Source organism: Acipenser ruthenus, chromosome 6 (assembly GCF_902713425.1).
Source record: "Acipenser ruthenus chromosome 6, fAciRut3.2 maternal haplotype, whole genome shotgun sequence".
Classification (NCBI taxonomy): Eukaryota; Metazoa; Chordata; class Actinopteri; order Acipenseriformes; family Acipenseridae; genus Acipenser; species Acipenser ruthenus.
This window is the reverse complement of record NC_081194.1, coordinates 71,201,444-71,214,785: the sequence shown is the minus strand read 5'-3', so window position 1 is coordinate 71,214,785 and position 13,342 is coordinate 71,201,444. Positions and strand designations below refer to the sequence as shown.

The window sequence follows — 13,342 nt, the reverse complement described above, 5'->3', positions numbered from 1 at the left end:
CAGGCATTGGTCAAATACACATTTAGAAGGTTGGAACCCAATCCATGGGTGGCCAATTAAAGATCAGCACAGCAGTGAATTCCTTCAGATGTGTCCAAGAAAACAATGAAACAAAGTAGTACAGAAGCAGGTATAGCATTCTGGGTCTTTATTAACTTATCTAGCAACCTGGCATCACTTTCTTTTTGTTTTTACCCTTTCTGTTCAACATCAGCAGCTGAGACCTGAAGATGGGCTGTATCGCCACATTGAGTACCCATGTTCAATCATTTCAGTTTAAAGCACTTTAAATATACAATGAAAAACGACATACAAATATTTAACGTTATAAACCAAACCACTAATACTGATAACTCCCAAGTCAAATTTTAAAACGTACCTGAATTTGTGTATTTCAGGAAGTTGTTTAAAGGGACTTTCAGAGTTGGAGGATGGTTTGCGACAGCATGGAAATCAACAAACTTGCTAGTCAACATTCCAGTGTGTTTAGAAAGATCAGCAGGCTCACCTGAGCAGTAATGAAGACACACCCAAATAATAAACATGAATAATTTAAAAGAAAAACAGATATACTGAAAAATATCAAAATGATTTCATATCTGAAAGTATGACTACACAATACCTGTAACTCGATATGTTTTCATAGAAGGAAGAATATAGTTACTGTTAAAATGTTATACTATACAACAATAATCGAGTATATGTAATGAAGAAGCACAATCATTCCCTACTCTAAGAAACATATCTACTCTATATACATGTCTGGTTCAACGCTGGTAATACCCTCAGTGATTTTGGAGTACAGCGTGGTGATCTTGGATATAGGTGCTGTTTCTACCCCTGCCTTTCAGAGCTGTTGCTTTATTTGAGGCTTTTTGGTTTTACCGTTCATAGACAGTTTCTCAGGGCTGCTGCATCTTCTCCTTACTTCATATCTATCAAGAGATGCAGCAGTAGTGACAACATCCGTAGCTGTATACAGAGTACTTAGCTTGTCAAATTGTGGCCTTATAACTTGGAACATGTCATATGGTGCTAAAGGCATATAACAAGACATGGCTTTTACATTTAATACATTTAAAAACCTACCTGCTGAACTTCAGCAATACCAGCTTATGAAATTGTGTTCTGTATTAAAATTTAGCAAATGCTGCCTGATTACCACTGATAAAGGGAAACACATGGAAAGTTGTATTAGTTGCAATACATGGTTCCCACCTTTTCTGCTGTTTTAAGTTAAGTAATTTTAATATTCAACCATAAATGCACTGCTGTCCTCTCCTATGCTGTAGTCTAAAACACATAAAAAAAAGCTTTATCAACAATCACACGTGCACTTTTAGACTTGTGCTTTGCACTTATACAAGTTACTTCTTTACCTTTGTCCGCAGTGCTTCCGTTCTGTCCATTTATTACTGTGCTTTCTTCATCTACAAGAAAAGTATTTTTAAACATCAATTAGTGAGTGCCTTAAATATCTTACTGACATTAACAAAACAAAAAAGCAACATTCTGAAACAGAAACCATTATTGTGTGGTTTAAATGTAATATGGTCTACTTATCGTGCTACAAAACAAACGAACAATGTGCATTAGGGTGTTACTACGTCACATTATATTAAATACATGCAATAACAATTGAAGTGTTGTCATTTGTTGAACCCCATGGTATAAAATCAAAGTCTTTGTAGAATAACCTTGTGATTGAATTACCTTGTTACTTTGAATTACAGAAACAGAAATCATTTTTGTGTATACTGTATTTGTCTTACCTTTGTGGCATTTATTGGGTGTTTCTTGGCAATTATTGGGTGTTTCAACTGCTGTGTCTGGCAAACAAATACAAATATTGATTCAGACATAAGGTATTTGCTAGAAGCAACCTATCAACATGACTACCCACCTTTACACACTGCTAGAATTGCAAAAAGTACAGAGGACATAATTAACCACCTTGTAATTATTATTATTACATTTCTTAGCAGACGCCCTTATCCAGGGCGACTTACAATTATTACAAGACATCACATTATTTTTACATACAATTACCCATTTATACAGCTGGGTTTTTTACTGGAACAGTCTAGGTAAAGTACCTTGCTCAAGGGTACAACAGCAGTGTCCACCACCGGGGATTGAACCCACAACCCTCCGGTCAAGAGTCCAGAGCCCTAACCACTACTCCACACTAATAATCACTATGTAACACAATTTTTGTTCCTGGGTAGTAAGTGTTATTTCCTAATTGCTTATGCCTCAAAAGTATAGAAAATGGCTATTATTCCCCACAAACTTTGCTTTTGTGACCAGGACAGTGATATTTTGAAATTTACCTATTTCCAATGAGAAAACAGGTGAATTTGTGTCTTTTCGTTCAGAAAAAAACAACATATGAATCCAAATTAACATGTATTTATACTAAAGTAATACAAAAATGACTACAAAAGATTTAGAAGTGAGTAGTTTTTCGAGATTTACGATTATACTGTAAATCACTTTCACGAATCAGCCCCCAAATGTAGTCTCCCATCATGTTCTCGTTATACTGTCCTTGGTAGTGGCGTACAAAGTCCAGTATGTCCTGGTGGAAGCGCTCGCCTTGCTCCTCCGAGTACGCTCCCATGTTCTCCTTGAATTTATCAAGATGAGCATCAAGGATATGGACTTTGAGGGACATCCTACAGCCCATTGTGCCGTAGTTCTTCACCAGAGTCTCAACTAGCTCCACATAGTTTTCGGCCTTGTGATTGCCCAGGAAGCCCCGAACCACTGCGACAAAGCTGTTCCAAGCCGCTTTCTCCTTACTAGTGAGCTTCTTGGGGAATTAATTGCACTCCAGGATCTTCTTTATCTGTGGTCCGACGAAGACACCGGCTTTGACCTTTGCCTCAGACAGCTTAGGGAAGAAGTCTTGAAGGTACTTGAAGGCTGCCGACTCCTTATCTAGAGCTCTGACAAATTGTTTCATAAGGCCCAATTTGATGTGCAGTGGTGGCATCAGCACCTTCCGGGGGTCCACCAGTGGCTCTCACTTGACGTTGTTCCTCCCCACAGAGAACTCGGTCCGCTGTGGCCAGTCCCGCCTGTGGTAATGCACCTTGGTGTCCCTGCTGTCCCAAAGGCAAAGATAGCAGGGAAACTTGGTAAAACCGCCTTGGAGACCAATCAGGAATGCCACCATTTTGAAGTCTCCTATGACCTTGATGCCATCTCAGAAAAATGCAGATATGTATCAACTTAGGCAGCTGGAACTAAACTGAACTGGTGGGCTTAAGGCCCCTGTATTTATACTACTATTTATATTACTGGAAAGTTCTAGAAGTTACTCCAAGTTTACTCAGCACTGAATCTATCTGGAATGTTCTGGAAAATAGGTACATTTCAAAATATCACTGTCCTAGTCACAAAAGCAAAGTGTGGGGAATAATAGCCATTTTCTATACTTTTGAGGCATAAGCAATTAGGAAATAACACTTACTACCCAGGAACAAAAAAAAAAAAAAAATTGTTACATGGTGTAATGCAACAAGGCAAACTCTCATTTTAATCTTAAAATATTAATAATAAACTGTGGGTCTTACTTAGGACTGTATTACGTTACTTATAACTGAATCGCAGTTTGTTAACCCCTTTCCTCAGAGCAAATAAGTTGTATTGAAAATATTCTGACCAATCAAATGCTCCATAAGACATTCTAGTCTATTCCACGTTCTGCAAAAACCAAGTAACCAATCAGAAGCAACACATTCGTTCGAACACACTTGCTTCCCAAAAACTCACCAGCTGCACGCGTGGCTTTCCTTTTCTTCTGATTGGTTTAGTTGTTCCGCTTTCTGCTGTGACAAGAAGCCTGTCTGATAATTCCTGTGAAAAGTAAGAATCTTACTTACTGTCCTGGAGTCACTTCACTGGAGTGAATTTCTCTATGGTCCTGCACAGCCCGTCGTATTTGAAATAACAGGTAAGGAGAGAGAAATGTAGTCTGAAATAACGTCGGCAGCCGGTAATTAAAATATATGTACTATTCTGTCCCTTGCATGCGTAACTTGGCATGAATCGACAGATAGCTAAACATGAGGAGCTTAAATGACGAATCAGGCGCAGAAGTAAAATAAAGATGTCTTTACTTGAATGTCTTGATTCTCATTATCCACTCCGTGACAATGTGAAACTGAAATACACACACAAAACAGTATGTGCTTAATAAACAATACTGTACATAAACATAAATGTGCTTTACCACATAAAAGGTGTAACTCAATACAGCTGGTTATGCATATGAGAAGGCTAGTAAAACAGCTATGCAGGCTACATAGCTACCAGCTAACAAAGCACATGGAAAGTTATCATTAGCTAGCATCGCTTACAGAAACATGCAAATTAACAGGGGTGAGCTGCTTATGTTACACAGCCTCACAAATATGTTTCACAATCTAACAAATATGCTTGAAATTATTACTAGATGACTTGAACAAACATTAAAACTTACAAGCAAAGCTTCTCCAAGGCTCAGCACGGTCAGATGGCAGTAGATTGCAATGCTTACTGTATGTTTACTTGTAAATACTAATAAAAATGGCAGGTCTGAACTATGACCTCTAAGTCACATGACTTCAATTGGCCAATAAAGAAAATGCAATGAATTGTAATAGAAATAACCTGAATGTCCTTAAACGACCACTAGGTGGCTCTAAAAAAATAAGCAGTAATTACATATAACATGACACTCCCCGCCTGGTATTGAACAAATACCACTATTAATTTTTCAACATATACCGTAAGGTAGTAGGGAATGTGGCATAAACTAAGATGAGGCGATGCAAAGTCCCATAAAGACCATCTCTATGGTGACATGAGAAGTACCACTTCGGAAACTGGCCTGAAGAAGGTTCTTGGCGTTCCATGTTTAGTGACTTTCAGCTCAACCTTCCTAACCTTTCCGTCACTGTCAAGAAATGCCTCTGTGACGAGCGCCAAGGGCCACTCGTTCCGCTTTACTTGGCTATCTTTTAGCAGGACCAGGTCGCCCACTTTAATGTTGGGACGATCCTCTTGCCATTTGCTGCGACTCTGGAGAGTTGCTAAGTATTCTCGCCTCCACCTCTCCCAAAAGGTGTTAGCGAGATGCTGAACTTTCTTCCACTGCTGACGGTAGAGATCTGTGTTGTCAAAGGCTCCCGGAGGTGGTAAAGGAGTGCAGACCTTTTGAGTGAGAACCATAGCAGGGGTCAGCAGGAAAGGTGAGTCTGGATCCGTGGAAATGGGCGTCAAGGGTCTGGCATTCATTATTGTTGTAACTTCTGCCATGAGGGTGGACAGCACCTCATGAGTGAGGCGAGAGGGACCAATTTGTTGGAGCATGGAGTCCAGTATGCGTCTTGAGATCCCAATCATACGTTCCCAAGCTCCGCCCATGTGGGATGAATGCGGTGGGTTAAAGATCCAGGTGCAGCCCTCCTCACCTAAGTACTTTCTCACACTGGGTTTGTTGGTGTCAGCCAGAAGAATCTTCAGTTCTTTGCAAGCCCCTATGAAATTTGTGCCACAGTCTGACCTGATCTGCTTTGCGGGCCCACGAAGAGCGAAGAATCGTCGCAATGCGTTGATAAAACTAGACGTGTCCATGGACTCAATCAATTCAATATGCACAGCTCGAACGCTCATGCAGGTAAAGAGCACTGCCCACCTTTTACTGTTGGCTTGACCTCCTCGTGTGCGGCGAGAAGCGATGGTCCAGGGGCCGAACACATCCAGTCCGACGTATGTAAAGGGTGGTTCTGCGCTAAGGCGGTCTGAGGGGAGGTCTGCCATCTTCTGCTCTGCTGTCCTTCCACTTAGTTTTTTGCAAGTGACACACTTGCGGAGGTTACTGTTGATGCACCTCTTTGCTCCGACAATCCAGATCCCTCCTGTTCGGATAGCTCCCTCTGTGAAAACGCGGCCCTGATGCTTGACTCTTTCATGGTAGTAGTTTGTGAGTAGAGTAGCAACATGACTGCGGCCAGGTATGATGAGGGGGTGTTTCTCTGCTGTGTTTAGGGCAGAATGTTTTAGCCGTCCTCCAATCCTCAGGAGGCCCTCTTCATCAATGATGGGGTTGAGCTTTCTCAATGGACTGTTTTTTGGAATTTCCTTTCCCTTTTCCAAGCAGGTAAATTCCACCTTATAGGCCTCTCTTTGGGTGCATCCAATAATGACAGCTTTGGCTTTGGCAAGCTCATCACTTGTATGAGGCTTGGTGCAGTGATGCCAGCCATTGCAGTTCTCTTTCTGCTCGTGGTCAGTAGTCTTGTAACAATGGCTGATATGGACGAGGGAAGCCACGGCGCGTGTGAGGGATTTCCAAGAGGAAAACCGTCCAAAGCGATAGGCTCCGAGACCAATATTCTGACATGTAGTGACATGTGAACGTACCTCTACGTCCGACTCAGGATCGATGAGTTCGTACGACATCTCTTCTGTGGTACGAGTCTCCCCAGTATGCAACAGGAAAGCAGGTCCTGTAAGCCATGTAGTTTGGGACAAGTGAGCAGCGGGCACAGACCGTGTAGCAATATCCGCTGGATTCTGGGCTGTATGAACATAGTGCCACTGTTCAGGACGTGAGAACCTTCTGATCCGTTGTACTCTATTGCTGACGTACACATAGAACCTTCTGGTTTGGTTACAGATGTACCCCAACACCACTTTGCTATCTGTATAGAACTCCACAGCACCTAGCTCGATGTCCATCTCGCATACGATCAGCTCTGCGACCTCAACTGCCAGAACGGCAGCACCTAGCTCCAATCTTGGGATTGTGTGGACGGACTGCGGAGCCAACTTTGCCCTTCCTAGGATGAAACCAACATGCCATACTCCTTCGTGATCCATTACCCTCAGATATGCTACAGCAGCTATGGCCTTTACTGAAGCATCTGAGAAGATGTGAATTTCTTTCCTTTGAGCTTTCGAGAGGAAGGTTGCAGTGTAAGCACGAGGTGTTTCAAACTGTTGAAGGTCTTGCAAGGAGTCCCTCCATGCATTCCATTCAGCCTCCTTTTCCTGCGGGAGAGGAGTGTCCCAGTCAAGGGCCACATTAGTGAGTTCTCGTAGTAAGAGTTTACCTTGAATGGTAATGGGTGCCACAAAGCCAAGAGGGTCGAACAGGCTGTTGATGGTCGCTAAGACACCTCTACGTGTGAATGGCTTTTCACTTGTTGTTACGCAGAATGTAAATGCATCCCGTTTGAGGTTCCAGCTCAATCCAAGACTGCGCTGTACGGGGGGTGAGTCAACATCAAGATCTAAATCCTTTAGATCCTTCGCATGATCGTCTGAGGGAAAGGCTTCCATGACCATGGCACTATTTGATGCTACCTTATGGAGTCTCAGGTTGGAGATGGCAAGTGCTTTCTGTGTCCTCTTGAGCAGGTCAATAGCCTCAGCAGCAGTGGGCAAAGACTTGAGCCCGTCGTCAACATAGAAGTCCCTCTCTACGAAGTGCCTGACATCCGCGCCATACTCAACTTCTTCATGACTTGCAGCACACCTGAGACCATAGACTGCGACGGCAGGTGAGGGGCTATTACCGAATACATGCACCTTCATCCTGTACTCGATAATGTCTTTGCTGGAGTCGTTGTCTCTGTACCATAGGAATCTGAGGAAGTTCCTGTGATCTTCCCTGACAAGAAAGCTGTGAAACATCTGCTCGATATCTGCAGTAATGGCAACTCGTTCACATCTGAAGCGTAACAGGACCCCTAGTAGGCTGTTGTTCAGGTTTGGGCCGGTCAACAGCACGTCGTTTAATGAAACGCCAAGATGCTGAGCGCTGGAGTCAAACACGACTCTAATCTGACCTGGCTTACGTGGATGGTACACCCCAAATGTCGGCAGGTACCAGCATTCTTCACCCTCTTTCAGTGGTGGAGCTTGCTCAGCGTGGTCACGGTCAAAGATCTTCTGCATGAAAGCCACAAAGTGGTCCTTCATTTCAGGCTTTTTCTCCAGCGTGCGACAGAGAGATGCAAGACGGCTGAGAGCTTGCTCTCTGTTGTTAGGCAGGTGAGGCCTAGGTGATCTAAACGGAAGAGGTGCCACCCAGCTGTTACTGTCATCCATGAACATCTCCTTGTCCATCAACTCTAGGAATAGCCTGTCTTCGATTGAAGGTGCCATCTTTTCGTCGTCCTTCGTTCTCTCAAAGATTGTGGTTCCCAGTGTGCTGTCTTTGGAGTCCAAGGCAAGGCTGTACGAAGGAAGAGTTTGATAGCTATTCTTTGCGGCGAACTTCTCCTTCAAGTAGAGATGGTTTGGGCATGGACTGAAGTGTGATGGGCGACCATTGTCGAGAACATTTGTCCGATATGTTTTGACCGTTCCTAGCTTGTGCGCTGTACCCAAACAGACGTCGCCGACCACGACCCATCCAAGGTCGAGTCTTTGAGCATATGGGGCATTGTGTGGGCCATTGCGCTGTTCTCTGACCTTATGGACCTGCAGGATGTCACGCCCCAGTAAGAGGAGAATCTGGGCATTCGGGTCTAGTGCCGGGATAAGGTGAGCAATAGACTTCATATGGGAGTGGTGTTTCGCAGCCTCTGGAGTGGGTATCTCTGACCTATCATCCGGCATATGATTGCACTCAATGAGCGTGGGAAGTAGCACACTCGTCCCTCCATCTAAAGACTCAGCAAGGAAACCAGTGGCTCTTCTCCCAGACGTCTCTGTGACTCCTGAACATGTGCGAAGAGTGTAGGGAGAGTCTGTCCCTTCGAGGTTGAATAGGTCAAAGAACTCAGACCTGGCAAGTGACTTATTGCTCTGGTCGTCGAGGATTGCATATACTCTTGCTGACCTCTCTGAATTACCTTTTGGGAACACCTTTATCAGGCAGATTTTAGAGCATGACTTAGGGCTTAGGCCTTCTCCACAGACTTCTGTGCATTTGGAGTTGACATCGGATGGGGGTTTCTCTCCTTCTTCCTCCCCGCCATGCTCTGAGTCTGGGCCTTTTAAGGTCCAAGGGGCTGGACCAGGGTGGAGGGCTGTGACATGTCTATCGCTGTTACATTCTTTGCACTGGACAGCTACCTTGCAGTCCTTCGCAAAGTGATTATTAGATGAGCAGCATCTGAAACAGGTTCCATTTTCTTTGAGGAATGCTTTCCGCTCTTCAAGGGTCTTACTTCGGAAGCCTCGGCAACGCTTCAGAGGATGAGGCTTTTTGTGAATAGGGCATTGTCTGTCCACATCTGGCCTACCTTTAGGGCTCTCAGTACGACTGGAGGTAGGTGTAGGGGTGATCTCTGTCTTGTGTGCAGAGACATGGCTCTTAGTGTGTCCGTACCTTTTACCAGGCAGCTCACTCCTTAATGGACTTGCACTAGCTGAGCAAAGGTTGAAGCTGGGATCATTTCTGGTGTGAGCTTCTCTGCAAACGAAACTGGTAAAGAATGAGAATGGAGGAAATGGAACATGGAACTGTCGCTTGTACTGAGATCCCCGCGCCATCCATTTCTCTTGTAGCCCATATGGCAACTTCTCTACAATAGGGTTGACGCCCCGTGCAGTGTCCAGGTAGGTGAGCCCAGGTAGGTAGCCCTCTGACTTGGCACACTCTAATTCTCGCAGCAGATCTCCAAGCTCTCTAAGTTTTAGGGGATCTTTATTGCTGATCTTGGGAAACTTCTCCAACTTCTCAAAAAGAGCCTTTTCTATTACCTCAGGTGAGCCGTAGCACTCCTCCAAGCGCTCCCAAGCCATCTTAAGCCCAGCGGCCGGTTGACTGACATGAACAGCTCTGATCCTCTTCACGTGTTCTGAAGATTGAGGCCCTAACCACTTTGTTAGGAGATCGAGCTCTTCGCTGGCGGTTAAATGCAGACCTTCCATTGCATTGGTGAAAGAAGACTTCCAAGCCCAGTAATTCTCTGGGCAGTCATCGAACTTGACGAGCCCAGAGTTCACGAGCTCACGGCGCACTAAGTACATTGCAATGTCATTCATACCTGTTGTGTTGTGAGTGGGTACCTGTGGTATTGCCTTGCTGGGAAATGGCGTGCGTGGCTGTAGAGCAGGGTCGAAATGGGCTGCTGGCAGGTGCATGTTATCCCCGCTTACGTCTCTTAAAGGGAGCTTGTTTGGTTTGGGGTTCTGCCTTGGTCTGTCACCGGCACGAGTGATGTGGTGAAGTGCATCTGTTTGGACTTGATCACTGCAGTCGTCATGTAGTTGAAGTGGCGGTGTGAATGGTTCCAGGCTATGCAGCGACAGCTGACTTGAATGTAGTTTGGAGTGATGCTCAACGTAATCTGAGGTGAGCTTCTTTGAATCGTGAGGGGTGAATCCAATGTCCACTTTCCTACCGTCTTCTCCTTGCTCCAGTTCTGCTGCCGCGATTTCGAGAACTTCGGCCTCTGCCGTGGCTGCAGCAACTTCCTTTTCATGTTGCAGAATAGCTAAAGCGGCTTCCATATGAGCCTCTTGTACTTTCAATTGGGCCTTTTCTACCATAACTTCTGTTTCCCTCTTAACAAAGGCAGAGCGAGCGCGTGCAGCTTCCACTCTAGCGCGTGCTTTAGCTGCTGTCATAGAAGCAGATAACTTGCTAGATCCTCTGGAAGAACTAGATATGACTGATTTGCTAGATGCTTTGGAAGAAACAGATACAACCGACCTGGTCTCCAGTGACTGCTGCAGATCTGCGGTATCTTTGAGTTGAGGTGCTTCCTGCATCTCCTTTTTACCCCCGTTGTCTGTCATCTTACTTGTTGACCTTTCTTAGGTCAAAGGAGCGTGATGAATTTGGAAGCAGAGGGAGAACGAGTGGTAGCTGTTTTTAACTGTGGTCTGATTTCCTTGAAACTGCTGTGCAGAGCCCGCCGTGATGCTGCTTTTTCACTATTCTGTCCCTTGCATGCGTAACTTGGCATGAATCGACAGATAGCTAAACATGAGGAGCTTAAATGACGAATCAGGCGCGGAAGTAAAATAAAGATGTCTTTACTTGAATGTCTTGATTCTCATTATCCACTCCGTGACAATGTGAAACTGAAATACACACACAAAACAGTATGTGCTTAATAAACAATACTGTACATAAACATAAATGTGCTTTACCACATAAAAGGTGTAACTCAATACAGCTGGTTATGCATATGAGAAGGCTAGTAAAACAGCTATGCAGGCTACATAGCTACCAGCTAACAAAGCACATGGAAAGTTATCATTAGCTAGCATCGCTTACAGAAACATGCAAATTAACAGGGGTGAGCTGCTTATGTTACACAGCCTCACAAATATGTTTCACAATCTAACAAATATGCTTGAAATTATTACTAGATGACTTGAACAAACATTAAAACTTACAAGCAAAGCTTCTCCAAGGCTCAGCACGGTCAGATGGCAGTAGATTGCAATGCTTACTGTATGTTTACTTGTAAATACTAATAAAAATGGCAGGTCTGAACTATGACCTCTAAGTCACATGACTTCAATTGGCCAATAAAGAAAATGCAATGAATTGTAATAGAAATAACCTGAATGTCCTTAAACGACCACTAGGTGGCTCTAAAAAAATAAGCAGTAATTACATATAACATGACATGTACAATGTGTGTGCGTATATATATATATATATATATATATATATATATATATATATATATATATATATATATATATATATGTGTGTGTGTGTGTGTGTGTGTGTATATATATATATATATATATATATATATATATATATATATATATATATATATGTATATATATATGTATATGTATATGTATATGGAGCCGCAAAAAGTTGCTTAAATATAATTCCACAAACTTTTTTTACGACCCATGGCTATAATACGGAAAGCAATCTGAATAAATGTGTACCTGTTTTTATTAGAAAGTAAAATACATATTGGTTTTACGTGCTGTCATTTGTTAAAGGCTATCACGCAGCATCCCCCAGCACTGCAAGGTGCCGACATTCTCTGTCTGGTGCATACTTACCTATATATTGCGACTGCTCGTTTGGCATTCACTGAATTGGTTGGAAGTGTAAGGCAAAACTTTGCCAAGTTATACAGATATGGAAATCGATTAGAAACAGTTCCAGAATTCGGTTACCCAAGCGCATCTGGTATACTTTAATAAAGGCAATATATGCACACGTTCGATGTCATGTTATTTGTCCCATCAAATAATTTATTTTATTAGTACCGAGTCAAAACAAAGAAGGAAAATACGCAGTTGGCGTCACTTGCGTTGTGCAGAAGTTCATTTAAACGAGGTTTCTTGTTTTTTTTTTATCTCTCCATACTTGTTAGGTATGCATTTGCCCCTGAAAGAGTTGACTTTTGTGGTGACTCGTCAATTTCCCGATTTTCGCGAAATCCGCACTAGCTTCTGGGAGGCTTGAAACCCGAAATTGAATCTGTAATGTAAAATGTATTTGATTCATAAGCTCCACCTCTCTAACCACAATCTCCAGAGACAAAGATCACTGAGGCAGATTTTTGGAGACTTGCTGTATAACTATTTGTAAAGGTAAAGTTTTTAAACAGCAATACTTCCAACTAGAAAACCAACAAACACAATGAGGCAACAACAAAAAAATGCCACTGGCCACTGATGAATTCCATCACCTCACGGTTAAATAGGCCTAATTACAGTATGTTTTGAAATTGCTCACAGTGAAACAGTGCCACAGTGTGGATTTTTTTTTTTTTTAAATTGCAATGCTGTGTTACCTGTGGCTTTTTCTGCACCAGTATACAATCTTGCACTGTACAGTACTGTATATCGGTTAGGTACAGTAAGCCATAGCATGTGTGGATGTAACAAGTGACTTTATGCAAGCTTTTAGGCATTGTATGCACATACAGTTTTCACTATGGCGATACAATACTTGGCATTGACCTGTAGTTAAAGGGTTAGTGTGGATTTGCTTAGTTTGCCTGTTCACTGTGAATACCATAGTGTAGACTGGTTCTAATTGACTTGGAGTGTAATCGAAGGGCTCAGCAAAACAGATAGATATTCTTGTTAATCACTGTAGCATTGAGTCCAGTACTACTGTCTTATATGTGGTACAGTCCAGCAGCACTATTGGCCTTTTAGTTGGCACCAGTGTCTTCCAGCAGTCCCAGAGAATAAAGATAAATAGGAAGGAGGGAGCCAGGGGGAGAGTGTTAATATTTGTTTTTAATTACTAAGAAATACAGTGGACTGCATTTTTTACTGAAGCGATTTTGGAGCAAGTCCTTCTATTTGGAAAGTTCTCTCATTTTAATCATTTTAAAAAATAGCTTTTTGTTGATTGTCAAGATAATTTACTTTAAAATCTTAAATATGTGGGTAT

General features: G+C 42.9%; 2 protein-coding genes across 4 annotated transcripts in view; one reads left to right on the top strand and one right to left on the bottom strand.

Moving 5' to 3' along the window:
• Positions 1 to 3,762: 3,762 nt before the first annotated feature.
• Positions 3,763 to 13,342, top strand: part of LOC117411511 (dnaJ homolog subfamily C member 5-like) — a 33,874-nt gene continuing 24,294 nt past the window's right edge. For all 3 annotated transcript variants that reach the window (XM_059025770.1, XM_034019126.2, XM_059025769.1), the window contains exon 1: positions 3,763 to 3,961. The gene's annotated coding sequence lies outside the window, so the exon portion shown is untranslated. The remainder of the gene's footprint in view (positions 3,962 to 13,342) is intronic.
• LOC131737334 (uncharacterized) lies at positions 4,046 to 11,580 on the bottom strand. Its single transcript, XM_059025768.1, has 2 exons — positions 4,490 to 11,580; positions 4,046 to 4,171 (listed from the first exon to the last, which is right to left on the bottom strand). Exon 1 carries the CDS (start codon positions 10,747 to 10,749, stop codon positions 4,843 to 4,845), a length of 5,907 nt encoding a protein of 1,968 aa, XP_058881751.1. The 5' UTR covers positions 10,750 to 11,580; the 3' UTR covers positions 4,046 to 4,171; positions 4,490 to 4,842.

Coding starts and splice junctions, on each gene's coding strand:
- LOC131737334 (XM_059025768.1), bottom strand. CDS start 10,749: ATGACAGACAACGGGGGTAAAAAGGAGATGCAGGAAGCACCTCAACTC.